This window comes from Daucus carota, chromosome 2 (genome assembly GCF_001625215.2).
Source record: "Daucus carota subsp. sativus chromosome 2, DH1 v3.0, whole genome shotgun sequence".
Classification (NCBI taxonomy): domain Eukaryota; kingdom Viridiplantae; phylum Streptophyta; class Magnoliopsida; order Apiales; family Apiaceae; genus Daucus; species Daucus carota.
In genome coordinates this window covers 33,129,762-33,149,681 of record NC_030382.2, presented here as the reverse complement: position 1 = coordinate 33,149,681, position 19,920 = coordinate 33,129,762, and the positions used below count along the sequence as shown (strand labels likewise).

At 34.3% G+C, this 19,920-nt stretch overlaps 2 protein-coding genes across 2 annotated transcripts; both read left to right on the top strand.

Annotated features, from left to right (window-relative positions):
• Positions 1-5,075: 5,075 nt before the first annotated feature.
• LOC135146712 (hyoscyamine 6-dioxygenase-like) lies at positions 5,076-7,044 on the top strand. The gene is made up of 4 exons (XM_017378344.2): positions 5,076-5,482; positions 5,565-5,803; positions 6,228-6,543; positions 6,628-7,044. Exons 1-4 carry the CDS (start codon positions 5,300-5,302, stop codon positions 6,874-6,876), a joined length of 987 nt encoding a protein of 328 aa, XP_017233833.1. The 5' UTR covers positions 5,076-5,299; the 3' UTR covers positions 6,877-7,044.
• Positions 7,045-17,265: 10,221 nt separating this feature from the next.
• LOC108207914 (hyoscyamine 6-dioxygenase) lies at positions 17,266-18,728 on the top strand. The gene is made up of 4 exons (XM_017378343.2): positions 17,266-17,533; positions 17,609-17,847; positions 17,926-18,241; positions 18,340-18,728. Exons 1-4 carry the CDS (start codon positions 17,321-17,323, stop codon positions 18,568-18,570), a joined length of 999 nt encoding a protein of 332 aa, XP_017233832.2. The 5' UTR covers positions 17,266-17,320; the 3' UTR covers positions 18,571-18,728.
• Positions 18,729-19,920: the final 1,192 nt, after the last annotated feature.

The following is a 19,920-nucleotide window of genomic DNA, read 5'->3' as shown; positions in this document are numbered from 1 at the left end:
AAAAATATTATAATATATTTAATAATATTATTGGAGAGAAGCCAAAGACAAGCGTTCCAAACAAATGACCAACAGCTCGAGTACTATTGCCCATGTACCAGTTAAGTGGAAAAAAACCAGATTTTCGAGTTCTCAAACTAAATGTAGATGCAGCAGTGAGACTGGGAGCACCTTCTTTCTTGATGGATTTGACAATTCGAGACAACGCGGGTGCTTTTGTGATTGGAAAAATGGTCTGCAAAGCTATGGTTACCACAGTTTTCGAAGCTGAAACTCTTGCTATGCTTGAAGGTATTCCACTGCCTCTGTCCATGAATCACAAAAGTGTTTTTATTACGAATTTAATTTGTAACCACGTAAATTAATTAACACGTTTTAATTAATTACGAAGTGTAGCGCAAAAGTTTTGCATTACCTATATATATTCATTATAGATTAGGGTTTACACACACGAAAAACACAGCTCCAGCGTATCTATAGCTGCCTCCCGGCATGTAGATAGCTGGGTTATGCTTGGAACGGTGGCGATCGCATGTGCTCACCTTTCACATATTATAGTTGTTCATTATTCGAGGACTCTTGCTCCTCATTGCTTAGTTTTTACAACTGAGTGCAACAGCCATGGAACTATATATTGTGAATGTCAATTGTGAAGCTACCATTTTCGGGATTGATGTAGGCTGGATTACTCGAGAAGCCTTTGCATTCATTTTCAATTTCAAGAATCTTTGGATTCAGTGTGTTAAGCAGTCCGGAAACAATGCGGCTATTTGTTTAGCTCATTTTATTGTTTATCAATCTGATTGTATTGTCAATTGGGAATTTGTCCCGACTAGACTTGTTTAATTTAATGGAATGAATTTGCATTTTGTCAAAAAAAACAAAATCTTGTAACATTTTGGATATTTATAAAAATACATCGGTCTAACACTAGTTATGTAGCATTCTGTTAAGAGCAAGTCCAAGAAGCACTCTATTAGTGCTCTTAAGTCAAATATTAAGGAAGTTGTACTATAATCACACTCCAACAGGCTCCTTGCTCCTCCCCACGAGTTTAGGAGTGTTAAATGTTTCCTCAGTAGTGAGGAGGATATGTAGCCTCCTAAACGAATTTTATATTATTAAATATAGTGTTGCTGTGAAGGACAGCTACATTCATTACAATATCAAGTAAATTAAAAAGTAATAGAGATGACATTGAGGAGAGTTGTTGGAGATTGGCTAAATGTTTACCTTCCAAATAACTTAAGAGTTAATATAATAATCATTTTAATAGAGAGGGTGTCAAACAACTCTTGGAGTTGCTCTTACCCTAACAGAACACTTAACACTTCATATTATCAGGCGTTATCAAATGATCTTGGAAACCATTTTTTCCAATTTGTCTGAGCATTTGTGACATCTGGACCATTTTTCATTATTTATCACGTCTGATCAGGCAGAAGCGACGAGACACTGTTTAAAATTTGTAAGTTTATGTGTAGACTTGAGGAGGGGATGAGTTTGCGAATTTGGACATCGACGCAGAGTGCTTTAGTGACCGCAACCAACCAAAACAAAAAGAACAAGTATTATTATTTTCTGTAAGTTCGGTTTTAGTTGTTTTTTAAGTAAAGTTCGGCAATAGGTGATCCATATATTAATAAATTAATTATCACGTAACCAGTAATTGCAGTAGGCCACGAGTAAGAATCCAACCCTTGACAATTTAAAACGATTTATGTATCAAATATTCTTGTTCGGATCCGCAATATAAAAAGTAGCAGCGTTGATGGGTATTATCTTATTCTTCCCATGTTGCTATCTTCACAAGAAAACAAGCTAGAAGATGAATTAAAATACTAATCGATTTTGAAATGTTGCAAATGTTACAGTAGTATTCAATTTGACTCGACAGCCATTTTCAAACACAAACAAAAATCATATATTATAATATAGAACGTTGCACCATTAATTATTACACTCCTAATCTCGTCGTATAGTTTGCAGTCAAGCATCACCTTAGATTGTCATATACGTTAATTTTTGACAAAAAATATTTTTTTAACGAAATATAATTATATAAACTAACGATTTTCTTAAAATCTGAATATACTACAAGTGGTGTTTAATTGGACTCGAAGCAGAAAATATGGGCGTAGGCTCAAATGAGACTCATCAAATAATCACCACAAATGCGATGAGATAAGAAATATCAAGGCATTTGTTAGGATATGAACATTTCTCATTCAAACTATAATAATATTTTGAAGTCCCTATCAATTTTAAAAGTGATCGATTTTAATTTTTATATTTGATATATATTTGTATGAGATATGCTTGTATAAAATATGTGTAAAAATTATAATAAAATATTAGTATAGAATTATTATAATATGAAAAATATTCAATATATTGTTGTCAAGATTTCAAATCTTAGATAATTATTAGTTAGCTAGATATTAAACAAATTTTGATAGATAAATTATTATTATAAGATAAAATATGGAAATAAAAACAATATTATTGAAACAATTAACACCGAAGGGATCTTGGATATTTCCTCCTAAAAATACTAATTTAATAGCTATACACACGAGTCATCGTTAATATTTTATGAAATTAACTTATATCATAATTATATGTAATTTTGTTGAATTTCTAGACATTTTAAATTTTAAATTATTTATATAGTTTAGTTTTTCTGTTTGCATATAGTATAGACTGCACAATGACTAATTTAACAATGAAAGCTGAGTTTGTAGTTTTGGATAAATCTGTTCAACAAGCTCAAAGGCCACGCCAATTTTTTTAGAAAATTTTCCAAGATGAGAGATGCACCATCACTTTGCATACATTCTGATATTACGGCAATAAAAGGTACCCCGAAGCATATAATATATAATGCCATTACACAACTACTCTCGACTAGAGTTATCTTGATTAATTTCATAAGATCAAAAGATAACACCGCAAATCCGCTGATCAAGAGGTTAACAAGAGAGTTAGTTAAAAATCATGGAAAGAAATTGGACTAGAGTCTATAATAACTAATAAGAGTCAATACAAAAGAAATCCAGCCTACTTGACTGGAGACCTAACTGTAAAGACTTAGTGAGATTACTGTGAGGATTTTACACATAGGTTCATTCCTATGATAAAGCCTAAGTTTTTATTGTTCGAGTGATCACCTATTCGAGTGAAGTGAGGTCGCTTCAGTAAGGAATTATGAGGGCTAATTCTGAAAAAAAAACCACTGAACCAGGCTATAGCTCAAGATCAAAATGTGCTTAACAGTGAGAGCTGAACAAATATAAGAAAAGATTTTAATGGGGGATATATCATAATTTCACGATACAGGACAGTTCAAGATAAAAAAAACTACTTAAATTCTTAAAAATATAAATATATTCTTATAAGGGAAGGTTAAAGGGGTAACGTCTACCTATCATATGTTGGTTTTTACTGCGTCTTTCTATCTCCTTGTCAAAGAGTCATATATATATATTTATTTGTAGGGGATTGTTGGAATATTATTTCCATAAAAATATTATATTATATATGATTTGTGACTTATGTGCATTAACTTTGTAACTCCCATTTGATTTTGTAACTCCTATGTCATTATCATTGCATACGGTAGAAAATTGTTGCATGCGAGAGTTACAAATCCTCCCCGTAAAAAGAGGCTTTAGCTTCGTTGTTTAAGCAAAAAAAATTCTCACATCATTTCAATAAAAATATTATATTATATATGATTTGTAACGTATGTGCATTAACTTTGTAACTCTCATTTAATTTTGTAACAACCAATTGAGTTTGTAACTCCAATTGTCATTATCATTCCGTTACATACGTTACAAAGTTATTACATGTGGCATGCAGCTATAATAAGAGGTTTTAACTTCATTGTTTAAACAAAAAAAAATTCTCATAAACACACTAATACTCGTTTATCATAGAACTCTAAATTTAGTTCTTGTGAGATAGAAGACTATTTGTTCGGTTCGTGCGAGTGGGAATCAAGTGCATCCTCAGGACAGATCAAGCACCTAATCGAAGGGTTTATCTATTTTAAGGTGAGCGTGATTTTTCACGTAACTCGAATTTTTATTCGATATTTTCACTATTGTACTCGTGATTTTAGGTATTGGGTGTATTTACTCCTTACATCAGGAATCAAGTATGTAATTAAATTTAAATAAAATTTTAATTGATATGTACTGCCACATAGTTTGATTTATGAATTAAATTAATTGGATGAATAGGTTACGGAAATGAGTGTCCGGAGGAAAAATGTTTTGTATCAAATTCAATTCTATATAAACCCTCGTTAGTTAAATTTTCATTTCTGGGTTAGGTTATTATAAACTCAATTATTATACTTGAAAAGAATTTTTCTACTCTGGGCATAGACACTTTTTTGTATCATTTCTTTTAAGGTAGAACAGATAGATTCTTTCTTTTCGGTCACTTCTTTCTTTTCATTTTGAAATGCATAAAAAATATTAAATAAACATTTACAGAGTGAAGACAGCCTGATAAAGATATTCTAAATTAAAGTATAATTTTAATTATACATTAAAATATTATTATAATTTTACACAAAAATATAAAATACGACAAATCAAATGTATAATATTTCAATTTAATAATATAGTAATATAATATAGATTAACACCGATCCCGTCTTTGATATTTCACTTTTAATCATACTAATTTAATGCATGCACGTCACCATTAATATTTTTTTAAAATTAACAGAATTCTGATCTAGATAATATAATGTTTTTTTTTTGGAAAATAGATAATATAATGTTAAAGATGATCTTAATATGAGTATGTTTAATTTTTGATTAAATTTAAAAGAATAACATGTGACTGATGATATTTGAAACTTATATAATTGTTATATTGTTCAAAATGATGATATAATTTGATTTTAAATTTTCGCTCAAAGAATTCAAGTTTAAATTATTGATCGTATTTTAATCACGGAAAAATGTTTCCGAATCTGGTTAGGTTAGTTAGGTGAGTAGTGAGCACCAATCCCTTGTAAATTTCTAAACATATGGAATTTTTTTTTTTTTGGTATAAGATGTGAAGCTATTACTGGGAATAAATAAGTAATCAAAATTACAAATTATTCCTATAGTTTAATTTTCATATAGCTAGTATAGATTGCACTTATTAGCTGGTTGAATGATGATTAGTTGTTAGCATTATACTCGACCTCGCCTATCATTTTTCTATTAACCTTTTAATTTCATTAATGTAGCCACAAAATCTTCACAAGAAGCCATATTGTTGAAAGCAAACGATGAATAAGCAAACTTCAAGCTGGTTTAATGTTGAAAATGTGCCTCAAAATTACATATTTCCAGAGGAAGACAGGCCCGGAAGCCTCCCTATTCCAGTATGTGATGCCATTCCAGTAATTGATCTTGGAAAATCACCAACCGAGGAAATCATGAAAGCTTGTCGCGAATTTCGACTTTTTCATGTAAGTTTCTAAGATCCCTAGATGCAATTCTCAGATGTTATGTTGTCAACTTGAGACAAAACTTGTTTATGTTATGCAACAGGTAACTGAACATGGAGTCCCAGAGGCTGTAATAAGTGACACAATGAGGGTTGTTAAGGATTTTTTCGAACTGCCCGAGGATGAGATAGCTAAAATTTCTAGTGAAGGTGGCTGTGTGTACACTAGCAGCAATTGCTTCGCCAAAGATGGGGCACATTTGTGGAGGGATTGCTTAAAACACCCTTGTCATCCTCTGGAACAATGCATTCCTTATTGGCCACAAAGGCCTACGGAATACAGGTACAATAGCTTCTGCATTTTATAACTAAAGGTTGTCCAAACATTCCTCTAGTAAGTTTCCGCCAGGCTTAATTGAATCATATATTATCTTAACTGTTGAAATATAGCATAAGATCCATTTGGAGCCTTTTTTTAACAACTGAAGGATTTAGATGGAATGATTCTCAACATTGTATCAGAGCTCAGGTTATGGGATGTCAAGTGAGGGGAGTGTTGACATACGTATAACATAAGATTCATTTGGGGCCTTTCTCTAACACCTTAAAGTTTTAGATGGACTGGTTCTCAACATTAACATCCTCAACTCGGGCAATCTCATGTTGTTAGCACAGGACTGCTATACCAAGGACTACCCAATTTTTAAAATTTTGAATTAGATATTTGATAGATCAGTTGATTAGTTTATTATATGATGCATGTACAGGGATGCCTTGGCTAAATATGTAGGAGAAATAAGGAAGCTGAGTCTGAAGATTCTTGAGTTAATATCAAAAGGTTTGGGACTGGAAGCAGGGTATCTTGGTGCATTGAGTGAGGTGCAAATACTAACAGCAAATAACTATCCAGCATGCCCTGATCCAACTTTAACCTTGGGACTACTGAGACACTGTGACCCTAGCCTCATAACAATTCTGTATCAAGGAGACATACGCGGTCTCCAGATTGTTAAGGACGGGCAATGGATTGGGGTCGAAGCTCTGCCTAATGCTTTTGTTGTTATTTTAGGCAACCAGTTAGAGGTGCGCGTTTTTAAAATCTCTGTCCAAGAGTATTAATTAGTACATTGGTTGTAAAAATGATATGTGTGTTGGTTGTGAATGTAGATTATAAGCAATGGCAAGTTGAAGAGTACTGAGCACAGAGCGGTGACAAATCCAAATGAAACGCGAAGATCAATTGCGACGCTTATTAATCCTTCTCCTAACTGCATTGTGAAACCCGCAGATGTTCTGGTTAATGATCTCAGTCCCAGCCTTTATGAACCAACTCTTTACAAAGATTTTGTTCTTCGGTCCAAAGGTTTTGGTGCGTTTACCAAAAGTATACAAAGTTATATCAAATCTGAGACTTAGGAAAAATCATTTCCGGAAGAGTTGTGTATCAGTGATGAGGATTCTGCTGTTAGCCTGCATTACTAATGAGTGATGAGTAGTGGCTTTATTCCAAAGTTAGCAAAATAATTTACGAGAATAAATTTTAAACTTAATGGGGTAATGCGTAATGGTATATTATTTCAGCATTGTCATTCATTATTTCAATGCATCAATTTTAAGCTAAACTTTTAAGGAAAAACTGCTGTTAAAAGTTATTTTTAAATTTACTTAACGGTTTTAACCAACATCGACGTTCCCATGATGAATATATTTAACCAACAATACAATGTCTTAACACGTTTAATAACAGAAATTAAACGTCTTTTGAAAACAAGATATGTACGTTCGTATATTTCACATGTGAAAGCAACTTCCTAGTTTAACACACTAGCTTAACATATTAAAAACAATCAAGTGAGTTACAGTTTACATTACGTAAATCCGTGTATTTGATAAGAACAATAACTTAATTTTAATGCATTCAGTTTGGGCTGAGCTTGATTGTATTATAAGAAGATAAACGTGTTTAACTTTTAAGCAGCGAGTGACCAGTTATATGGTCTTCAAATTAACAGCAGCGGAGTAACATTGTTGATAATGAATATATTGATTCTAGTGTAAATAGTCACACCAACAATATAGAATATATTGATGGAGATGCAGTTAATTAGTTAGTTAGTTAGTTAGTGTAGGCAAGCTGTTATTATTTAGTTAGTCAATTAGTTTAGCACAATGTGTATATATACATAGATTAGCAGTCTGTCGTATTCAACACTTCACTTTTACTCAATACAATTTGTGAGTTTACTCCATAGCATAAATGTAATATGGTATCAGAGCGATAACGATTCCTCGGGATCTCAACTGTCGCCGGATTCTCGCCGGCTCTGTTACTTTTCCGATCTCTTCTCAGGTGTTCTTCTCTATTCTCCTTTGTACACACTACTCTACTTCCGCTGTAATCTCTCTGTGCAATCTCTTTCTTTACGATCTCTCTCTGTGCGATCTCTGTGCGATCTCTGCACGATCTCTGTGTGCGATTTTTGTGTTTGTTTTCTGCATTTCTGTGTAATTTCTACGTTCTGAGATCATGACTTCACACACTACGAATATCCAAAACACTAATCAAGATCCATCTAGCGTATACTACATCCATCCTTCTGATCAATTCACGACTCAACTTGTTTCTGTGAAATTCAATGGCACTGGCTTCCACAATTGGAAGTGTTCGATGATTATCACTCTTTCAACTAAAAACAAGCTCGGTTTCGTGAACGGTACAATTCCAGTTCCTGATACTAATAGTCCTGAGTATTGTCATTGGGAGCGCTGCAATAATCTGGTTATTTCTTGGCTCTTGTTCAATCTTGATGAACAAATGGCTAACAGTGTCTTGTTTTCTCAATATGCTAAAGAAATTTGGGATGATTTAGAGACTAGGTTTGGTACTGCCTCTTTGGCAAAAATTTACTCTCTCGAACAGGAGTTACTTAATATACAACAGGGCAATGATTCTGTATCTGAGTATTTCACTAAGTTGAAGACGGTGTGGGATGGCTTGAATGATGTCGATCCTCTTCCGCGCTGTACTTGCAATGGATGCACTTGTAATATCAATGCGAAACTGAAACAGAGGCAACAAACTCGTAGACTTCTCCAATTCATGATGAAACTTCATGAGAAGTTTGGTATAGTTAGAGGAAATGTGCTGATGATGACTACTGTACCAACTGTTTCTCAAGCTTACAGGCTATTTGCTCAAGAAGAGAGTCACAAGGAAATTGCTAATCTCACTACACAGACTAAATCCATGGCATTTGCTACTGACAAAAAGTCACTCTACTCTAACCACAACACTCCTAAGCAATTTCCAAACAACTCTGTTTCTTCTTCTAAGTCTAGAATGAAAAAAAAGGGAGGTAAACCTTCTTACTTTTGTACTCACTGCAAAATTTCAGGTCACAGCATGGAACGATGTTTCAAGATCCATGGTTATCCACCTGGATTTCAGTCAAGAAAGGTTGCTGCTGTATCTGATCATAGTGATGCCACAACTGATACTTCACCTCCAATCAGTCAAGATCAGTACAAGCAATTGATGAGCCTTCTTGGATCTAATAATACCAATGCTGATGCCACCACTACAGATTCATCCAAGCATGCTTTATTGGCAGGTACAACTATATGCTTATTGTCCCACAGTACTAGTCCTGAATGGTTGATTGACAATGGTGCTACAAACCACATTTGTCCTGATCTGGACATGTTTGACTCTTTTGAACCATTGACACAGGGTGATAATATCACTATTCCAAATGGTACTAAGGTCCAAGTCTTACATAAGGGAACTGTTAAACTAAATGATGATATTATCCTCAAGAATATGTTACATGTTCCTGGTTTCTGTTTCAGATTGATATCTGTGTCAAATATCTGTGAAGATCTTAACTGTCAAATGATGTTTACTAATACAAAGTGTTTCATACAGGGCCTTTCTCAGAACAGGCCTCCATCCTTCTTGGTAAAATTGCTAATGGACTCTACAGGGACTTGCAGTCTTGTAGTGATTTCCAATCTCTTTCCTCCCAGTGCAATGTCTCTGTCAACACTGATGAAGTTTTAAAGCTTTGGCATGTGAGATCTGGACATGTACCTTTCTCAAAGCTTCATTTAGTAGCACCAGTTTCAAAGCAAGTCACCACCAACTTTGTTTGCCAAGTCTGTCATACTGCAAAACAAGTCAGAAAACCTTTTCCTTCTAGCTCTATTAAAAGTACTGTTGCTTTTCAGTTGTTGCACATTGATGTATGGGGTCCATACAAAACTAAGTCCATTTCTGGTTGTACTCAATTTCTTACTATTATGGATGATTTCACTAGGTTCACATGGGTGCATTTGCTTAAATCCAAATCTGAAGTTACATCCATTATCAGTTCCTTTTTACTGTATATAAATAATCATTTTCCTGGTAAAAAGGTCCAGTTTATTAGGTCTGATAATGCATTGGAACTTTCTGAGGGTCCTATTAAATTGTTGTACACCCAGCATGGAATTATTCATCAAACCACCTGTGCTCACACTCCACAACAAAATGGAGTTGTGGAGAGGAAGCACAGGCACCTGTTAGAAACTGCAAGGGCATTACAACAACAGGCTAAGCTGCCTGATAGGTTTTGGGGTGAATCAGTCCTCTCTGCTACATACCTCATCAATAGGATGCCTTTACAATCAATAGACAATTTCACTCCATACTTCAAATTGTATAATGATGAGGCCGACATCAGTTCCTTGAAAACATATGGCTGTCTGTGTTTTGTTTCCACCTACAAAGTTTTGAGGTCTAAATTAGATCGTTGTTGCTATGTGTTTGTAGGCTATTCAAACACAACTAAAGGATACAAAATTTACAGCCTCAAAACCAACACCGTCATAACTTCCAGAGATGTTACTTTTTATGAATCACAGTTCCCATTCAAAATTCTCTCTCAGAATAACCAATCACAGACTCAGTTTCTTGATAATATTTTTTTGCCTACTATACCACCTACATCTCTTCATGAAGACCACCCTGATATAACCACTTCCCAGCATTTAGATCATGGTCCTTCTACTACTCAGGATGTGCCTCCTACTCAGGCTAGACAATCTACCAGAGTCAGGACTCAGCCTTCTTATTTACAAGATTATGTCTGTAATAGTGTTCAACAGTCTACTTCACAACATTGGTGCAATCTGATCTCTACTTCTCAAATTCCAAACACCAATCTTTGCACTATTTCAGAACCTAAAAGCTACCTTGAGGCTTCTCACAAACCTGAATGGCAGGAAGCCATGAGAAAAGAGTTGGATGCTCCGAAATTCAACAAAACTTGAGAATTATTTCCTTTACCACCTAGCAAAAAGGAAATAGGGTCTAGGTGGGTTTACAAGGTAAAACTGAAAGCTGATGGAACTCTTGAAAGGTGTAAAGCTCGCTTAGTTGCCAAAGGGTACAATCAAAAACATGGTGAAGATTTTGATGAAGTATTTTCACCAGTAGTCAAAATGAGCACTGTTCGTTGCATTATTTCTCTGACAGCTAGCAAGCACTGGAAACTCCACCAATTGGATGTTAACAATGCGTTCCTCCATGGTGAATTGAAGGAGGAAGTTTACATGCAAGTTCCTGATGGTATTGCCAATCCAATGAATTATGTTTTCAGAGTGATTAAGTCCATTTATGGACTCCGGCAAGCCTCCAAAGTTTGGTTTGAAAAGCTAGCAACTGAGCTCTTCAGTCGAGGATTCTTTCAGTCAAAGAATGATAGCAATCTTTTCATCTGCAAACATCATACCAGTATCACTCTTATTGCTGTCTACGTTGATGATATAATCATCACTGGTAACAGTGAAGAGCATATTAATTCAATCAAGCAGCATCTAGACACTATTTTTGGAATCAAAGATCTAAGTCTGCTAAATTTCTTCTTAGGCATTGAGATAACATACATCCCTAAAGGTGTTGTACTCAGCCAAAAGAAATTTACACAAGAACTTTTAGAGCACAGTTCTGTTGATTGCTCTCAAAAAGCAGTCACCCCTTTACCTCTTCACCTAAAGTTCAAATCAGAAGATGGTGATCTATTTCATGATCCAGAGCTCTACAGATCTTTGTTGGGCAAGCTTAATTTCTTGACACATACTCGACCTGATCTTAGTTATGCTGTTCAGTCTTTTAGTCAATTCATGCACCAGCCCAGACAACCACATTTTGAAGCCTTAACTCATACACTCCGCTATATCTCTCACACAGCTGGTCAAGGTATCATTCTACAAGGGTCTGAATAATCTCACACTTCAGGCTTATTCCGATTCTGATTGCGCTGCCTGTCCAGATACTAGACGCTCTGTTACGGGGTATGTTTTAATGCTTGGCAATTCTACCATACTTGAAAATCAAAGAAGCAATCCACTGTTTCTAAATCCAGTTCTGAGGCCAAGTATTGAACCATGGCATAGACAAACTGACTCCTGTGAGTCTACATTGCGACAACCAGTTGCTCTTCACATTCCCAAAAATCCAGTTTTTCACGAACGAACTAAGCACATTGAAGTTGATTGCCACTTCACTTGGGACAAGGTCTGAAAAGGGTTGATACAACTCACTTATCTACCAACACAACATCAGCTGGCTGACATACTCACTAAAACTGTACCATCTGCACAACTCAAACTTTTAAGCTCCAAGATAGGATTGTTTGATACTACTTCTACACACCCTATCTTGAGGGGGGATAATGAATATATTGATTCTAGTGTAAATAGTCACACCAACAATATAGAATATATTGATGGAGATGCAGTTAGTTAGTTAGTTAGTGTAGGCAAGCTGTTATTATTTAGTTAGTCTGTTAGTCTAGCACAATGTGTGTATATATAGATTAACAGTCTGTCTTGTATTCAACACTTCACTTTTACTCAATACAATTTGTGAGTTTACTCCATAGCATAAATGTAATAGTTGATGATTGAAAAATCTCCGATTTAAGCCTTCACTAAAACACCAGATATTTATCGACTATGACAATATTTGGGTTAACATATCAAACATTGAATTGAAATTATAATCAAAATCGAATTAAAAACCCGTAAATAAAATCGAACCAATGACCATTCGAAATCCTAGCAAATCTTAAACTTAATCATGACTATGGTTCCTGAAGCTATCAGCAGCTTAGAATAATCAATTGGTTTCTTACATTATATACATTGGTTTAAGGGTCTTTCTAGTGTGTGGCCATGGGTACACACTAACAACCACTTTTTGTTGAGGTAGACGGCTTTTACTGGTCATGATTTTTGTGCATTTGCAGGGGTCATGATTATTAATGAGGTTTTGACCAATAAAAATGCTTTATCTCAACAAAAATGATTATTAATGTGTGCCATTAGCACACACCAGAAAAGCTGTTGGTTTAAATATGTACTCCCTCCGTCTCTCCCATTTCTTTATACTTTCCTTTTTGGGATGTCTCATCCAATTCTTTACATTTCAAAACTTACCCAAAATAGTTAATGGGTCCCACCACTTCTTCACTTTTCTTTCCTTTTCACACTACTTTTACTCCACTATCTTCTTTTTATACATTAAAAATCAATGGGTCCCCCCACTTCACCCACTTTTCTTTCTCTTTTCCACTACTTTATACATATTTCTTAACCTCTGTACCCAACCTAAACGATAAGAATTGGGAGGGACGGAGGGAGTATGATATTTGGTGGGTATAATGTCACGTTTGAATTCTATCTTGGACGTTACAACCAAGCACCCTTACAAACGTACTAATTTACTAATTATAACAGGGCAATTATTTTCAACAGCTGCTGCTAGACAGGGATATAGACTGATTAATCAGCTGACTCATATTTACATTAAACAAAGGCGTACAACAAATGTACAATATTTTATACTCATAACCTAACCCATCCCCAGAGTAGTTATATAAAAAATTAACGTGTCGGTCATAAATCTATTTTTAAAGCAGTAATAATGTGGCAAGTAGCATAAATAATTATTTAACATACGAATATACGATCGAGTCTATTAAGCATCCCACTTGCCTGTGATAATTGTTTACTAGTGAAATACAACCCCATCCCCATGGAAAGTGAGTAAGCGAGCAACTGAGGCTAAAATTTTGTGACAGTGCTTAACTGACACTAGTTCAATGTGAATGCTTTATTTAAATGCAATATGTGAATCTATAATTCTATATATACATAAAGAGAGACCGTGTGCCATAATTCAATAAAGCACTTATTACTTATAAAAGTTAATTATATGTGCTAAGTAATTTTTATTTTATGTGTTTGGATGTAATTGTTTGATGTTTATAATTTATTGAGTATAAAAAATATTAATATCAAAACTAATTCATAAATTATTATAAATTATCTTTTAAAGTGGTCCTCCAATATTTGTAAAATTAAAATTTTAAAATAAAAATATATCACTAAGAAAACAAGAATTTTCAACTTCTCATATTTGACTTATAAGTTAAAAATCAATTTACAAATTTGTTTCACAATGCGTACGAATAAACTGATTTTGAGCTCGTAAGGCCGAAGAAACACCCTTATTTACGGGTTGTTTGGCTCAGATTCTTTTAAGTTTCTTGTGATCTACTTTTTATAGAAGTGCTTCTTTAGTATGTATAAGAGCATCTCCAACCATCTAAATCTCTTGGCTAAAAGGTGAGTTGGCATACTTAAAATAAAAATTTTTAGCCAACAACTCTAAAAACTCAACTTCAACCATGCTGAGCTGTTGTCTATAAATTTAGCCAACCTCCTATGGATGACTAAATTTGTCGAACCTCTACAGGTCTGTAAGAAAATCTGTAGGAAGATTGTACATCATTTGTTACCATATTGAACTGATATATTCTATTTTAACAATTTGAAATATTAATAACATACTATTTTTAAATTATAACAAACCAATATAGCCAGTACTATTGAAGCAAAATGTCTTACAGGTTCAGCAAATTTTACATAATGTTTTACAGATCCAATTTAACCAACGATTATAGCCAACGCCATTGGAGATGCTCTAATCATTTTAGTATTCTGGTGAGTTTTAATATTAAATATTTAATAGTTATTTAACATTTTTTATTTACATAAACACGCTTAATTTTAGACAAAAATATGTACTTTAAAAGAAATAAGTGACTTATTTTTGAAAAAAAATCCAAAAGAGGCCTCTTTATTTGGCAACCGTTTAAACATTGTATTATGACAAAAATGTTATCTTTTAGTCCTTCTTATTTATTTATTTATAATTTTTTCTCCACCGCTAAACATGCATATTAAGAAATCTGTATAGTGTAATTTCTCCCAAATTTAGTTTAAAATTTGCATTGTATATTTACGTTACTCGCTCTGTCTCCCTCATTTCTTTACGTTACTTTTTGGCACGTTTTTTAAAACACATTTAAAGTATAATTTCGTAATATATTTTTAATTTTTTTTTCTTGAATGAAAGTTTGATATTTAAACATTTATTAAAAAATTAAAAAAAGTTATAAAACAATATTTTATAGGAGCCTCTGTAAACATTGTAGAGGGAGGGAGGGAGTATTTTTTTTTTTTTTTTTACAAACAAGTGGTTCTATTAACAGAAATCACTGATTGAAATTCAGCCGAGACAAACCCCGAACTGTCAACTACAATTTGATTGTGAAACAAACAACGAACTAAACAAATAGCCATACTGTTTTCTGATTACTTAACATATAGAATATTCAAGTTGTTAGATCTAAAAAGTACTAGAATAACATATCGAGCAATTCAACCTAGCTATATCACCTATGAAACGTAGCATCACAATTGACGTTCACATAAGTATCATTAGTAGCCCGATGTTCAGAACTATCAATTATATTAACTGATAATGGAGCAACAAATGCCTCCAAAATATGAACAAATTTTTGGTGCGAAATGTGAGCTCTTGCAATATCCACTACCGTCCAAGAATCGATGCGGGTCTTATAGATCACCCAAAATATCATATAAATCTTTTTTAGAAAAATTTCCGACAATCATACGAAAACACAGACAAAACTCAAAACATGACATACTAACATCCCAAAATATGGACACGAATAATAACCTTGATAACAAGGTACTTAACAAGATCTCACAGATTTTGATTTTATTGAAAAATTGAAATACAAAAGAGAGGATGGGAAAGTGAAGATGACTTAACTGATGAAGGGATGAAGATTTAAAAGATGGAGATGTGACGGCTTAAATCCTAATTACGAGAGTCAACTCTCAAGACCGACGAGGTTGCCTGTCTTTTGGAAGGAGTAACTTGGTTACTCCTATAACTGACTTTGTCATCTTAATGGGTTGTCTCGTTGCAGGAATGATATGGGATGTCTAGAGCTGTAATTCGAGTCGGGCGTCTCGCGAGCTCGCCCGACTCGAACTCGTTTAAGTTGGCTTGGCTCGACTCGACTCGTTAAACGAGTCGAGTTCGGATAAAGGTTTCGACTCGACTCGACTCGTGAAACTAAACGAGCCGAGTTCAGGTAAAGGTTTGGGCTCGATTAAGTGTAAAATTATACGAGCTGTCTCGCTCAACTCGTTAAAACCGGCTCGTTTAGCTAAACGAGCCAACTCGACTCGACTCGTGAAATTACCCGAGTCGAGTTCAGGCAAAGATTTAGGCTCGATTAGTTAACCGACCCGGCTCAGCTCGACTATATTAAACTTGGCTCGAATAAGGTTCGGCTCGAAACTCGCCCGGCTCGGCTCGAATTACAGCCCTAGGGATGTCGAATGAAAAAATAGATTATGACTTTAAAATATCATATTTGATATTAAGTATTTAATCCGTTGTTGTAATTATTATATTCAATTTGAAAAGTAAATAGGTTATTATTTTATATCAATTAAAATATTAATAAAATTATTAATAAAATTATTATTATTCATATATTTTTTTTACATAATTGGTTATTTTTGTTTAAACATTAATTTTTAAATTTTTAAATCAAAATAAAAAATTAAAAGCACAATTAATTTCCATACCTGCATCTTATACCTACCTTCCCGGGTATTAAATACTCCTTAAGGTATGAGTTTGGAATTTTGGTTTTTTAATAAATATGTATTTGGAATGGACAATATTCATACTTGATTTCAAATACCCATCTGACCAAACGACTCCAATATTAAGCAATTGACTAGCAGCATCCTGTATAAGAAAATAAACAAAATTAAAAGTTACTATATTTAATAAATTTGATTTAAGTGATTTGTAATTATAATAAACTTTATCAAAATACAATCCATATATCGGCTTTTAGAATATCATTTTTAATCTTAAAATACCAATATATTATTTGTAATGAATAACTAATAACATAATCAAATAAATCTAGATATGTGTTATCCTGGGTTAAGTTGTTGATATTAGACCCGACCTAACAACTCCACTCAAATATTATCCATTAGTATTTAAATATCATCAAATTTTACTTGATTTTAAATCCTGTTTTTGTATCATAATTTGAAATCCACAAAAATCTTGATTGAATACCATCCGAATTTGTAGAATAATTTAAATTCCTAATTAAATACCAAAGATTCTGCTGATACGCTTTTTAAAATCCGAATCGAATATACTCGAATTTCATAAATAGAAAATATCTTTTAAATCCCAAGATACACCCCTAATCAATTAAATATCTCTGATAATAAAAATCATTTAAATCCTAATTAAGCGCACGGCAATTTTAAGAATATTCTTTTTAGTAAAATCCGGATGGAATAAACGTAAAAATTTCCCCATTCACAATCCATCTCTGTCACCTTGTTTTCGACTTTTATATATATCCCGACTGTCGAACACAAAAGAAATTCACTGCAGAAAATGGGAATCATGGAGAGCCCTGCGGCTACCAACCCCTCAAGCAGGTTCGATGTCGAGAATGTGCCTACCAATTACACGTTCCCCGAGAAAGATAGACCAGGGGAGCTCCCTCCCGTATGTCACACACTCCCTGTCATCGACCTTGGAAAAGCTTTGGATGCAGAGACTGTTAATCTCATATTCAAGGCCTCTCAAGAATTTGGATTCTTTCAAGTAACTCATTCTGCCCTGTTTTGAAATTATTTAATTTTATGATAATTGTACATCAAAACATTTTAATAATTCCAGGTGATCAATCACGGGGTCTCGGAGAAAATACTAGGCGATACGACAGATGTGTTGAAGGAGTTCTTTGCGAGTCCGGAGAAGGAGGGTAGCAACTCTTGTGGCAAGAGTAATTGGGTCTACGATGGCAGTGTTAACTTCGACGTAAACGGGGTTCATTTGTGGAGAGAAAATCTGAAACACCCTTGTAATCCTTTGGAGGAATGCATGCAACAGTGGCCTCATCACCCGACGCGTTATAGGTAATTACTTTGTGAACGCTTATTAGGCCGTCGTGTGATTAATGGAAGAATTATTAATGTGTTTCCGTGAATCTGCAGGGATGTTGTATCGACGTATCTGACAGAAGTAGGTAAGTTGGGGAAGAGGATACTCGACCTGATTTGCCAAGGTTTGGGACTTGAAAAGGGGTACTTTGATGGATTTAGTGGAGTTGAGTTGCTGTCAGCGAATAGTTATCCACCGTGTCCTGATCCGAGTTTGACATTGGGGATATTGAGACACTATGATCCTAGTCTCATAACTATTCTCTACCAAGGGGATGTTCCCGGCCTTCAAATAATGAAGGATGGGACCTGGATTACTGTCGGGGCTATGTCGAATGCATTTGTTGTTAACATTGGCAACCAGTTAGAGGTGATGTGCAGCTTTCTGTATACATGCTTTTGCTAATGTGATTTAAGAATTATTGAATATGTGTGATTGGGGGTATTGACATCGATTTGTGGATGCAGATTATTAGTAATGGGATATTAAAAAGTGTTGAACATAGGGTGGTGAATTCGAGTGAAGCTAGGCTTAGCATTGCTGCTTTTATCAATCCTTCTCCGAGCTACATTGTGGAACCTGCACAAGCTTTGGTTACTGAACTGAATCCAGCGCGGTTCAAGCCTAAGTCGTACAAAGAATTTGTCTACAGCTCTGGAGCTCTTGGTACTCATACCAAGACTTTGCAGCGTGAATGACCCTATTTAATTAGCTGCATTGAGAATTGTACTTCAGCTTGATATTTAGTACTACTAAAGTTGGTCATCTTTTGTTTGAAACTTGAAAGGCAAAGTCGTCTGAATTAATTGTGACTGTTCTTGCATTGTGGTTATATATTGACATCTTTTTATTTGCATTCTTTGGATCATATTATGAAAAGAATACCTCAACAATCTTCTTGCATTCTGTTATATTCTTCAGAGTATATGTGGTTGACTTGCATTGTGGTTATGTATATCACTAGGCATATAACGCTCAAAGTTATGGAACGTTTATCAGCAAGAACAACAATCTCTAATCTGTATTTCCCAAATTCAACCCTTATGTGACAGCATCAGTTCATCCAGTATATTTTGGAAATTTTAATGTATTGAACAATCAATTCTTATGAGAATTGCAGTCGACAAGTTTTTAGGCTTTGGCTTAAACGAGAAACAGACTGCCTATGCATTCGGTGTCATTTGTATATCAGAGATTCTTTCACTACTTCGTTTAACTTTTTACTCATGATAAAAAAGTAACCATCCTGTCCCTTTTCCCTTGCTTTGGACTCATGACACACATACTATGCTCCTTTGCTTTTGCCTTGTCCTTGTTGAGCTGCAACACAACTTGGTTCTGCAGATTCTAATGAAAAAGGTTTCCAACTACTGTGCGGTTTGGGAAAACCCAAGACGATTTCTCTTTAGTTTTTCTTTTTCTTTTTGTGTTGAAGCTCGACCAAATCAAAAGGCTATTGTGAAGAGACTATATACATTCTTCACCTTGAGGATTCCGCCATAATCAGAAGAAACCTGCAGATTCAATGCTTTAGTGAAATCTGGACAGCTGGTTACCCCCTCAGTAAAATCGCTGTAACTCTCTGTAGAAATTTCCTTTTAACGAACCAGTTTTTTCATGACAAACTAGATTTCAAGATCCTTCTAACAGAATATAATTAGCTGCCTATAAATTTCTGGACAAAAACTGTTTATTCTGAGAAGATAGGAATTCTGCTGTCCAGAATATGTCACATTTGCTTCGCTATGTACTCTGATAAAGTTTATGGAAGAGTAATGGCACTGGCACAATACCTGTTTCTTCTTGCACCTTTGAGTGCCGACTTGATTATAGATTGTTGCCTTCAGTTTCTTCTTTTTCTGCAGAGAATTATTATATACTTGCTGCATTGCTTTCTTGCTATATATGTCAAACTATCATTTTTTCTGAGAGCCAAATCCAAGCTCTGCAGTTTTATTTTGTGTTTGCTGGGCAGATTTTGATTTCAATGTTTGAAACGCTTTAATTAACCTCAATTCATTTTTTTAAACTTATATTGCTGCAAATTG

Excerpts from the sequence above, each read along its gene's own strand:
- LOC135146712 (XM_017378344.2), top strand. The coding sequence starts at position 5,300 with ATGAATAAGCAAACTTCAAGCTGGTTTAATGTTGAAAATGTGCCTCAA. Across the intron at positions 5,483-5,564 it reads GCGAATTTCGACTTTTTCAT|GTAACTGAACATGGAGTCCC; the intron begins GTAAGTTTCTAA and ends GTTATGCAACAG. Across the intron at positions 5,804-6,227 it reads CAAAGGCCTACGGAATACAG|GGATGCCTTGGCTAAATATG; the intron begins GTACAATAGCTT and ends ATGCATGTACAG.
- LOC108207914 (XM_017378343.2), top strand. The coding sequence starts at position 17,321 with ATGGGAATCATGGAGAGCCCTGCGGCTACCAACCCCTCAAGCAGGTTC. Across the intron at positions 17,534-17,608 it reads AAGAATTTGGATTCTTTCAA|GTGATCAATCACGGGGTCTC; the intron begins GTAACTCATTCT and ends TAATAATTCCAG. Across the intron at positions 17,848-17,925 it reads CATCACCCGACGCGTTATAG|GGATGTTGTATCGACGTATC; the intron begins GTAATTACTTTG and ends GTGAATCTGCAG.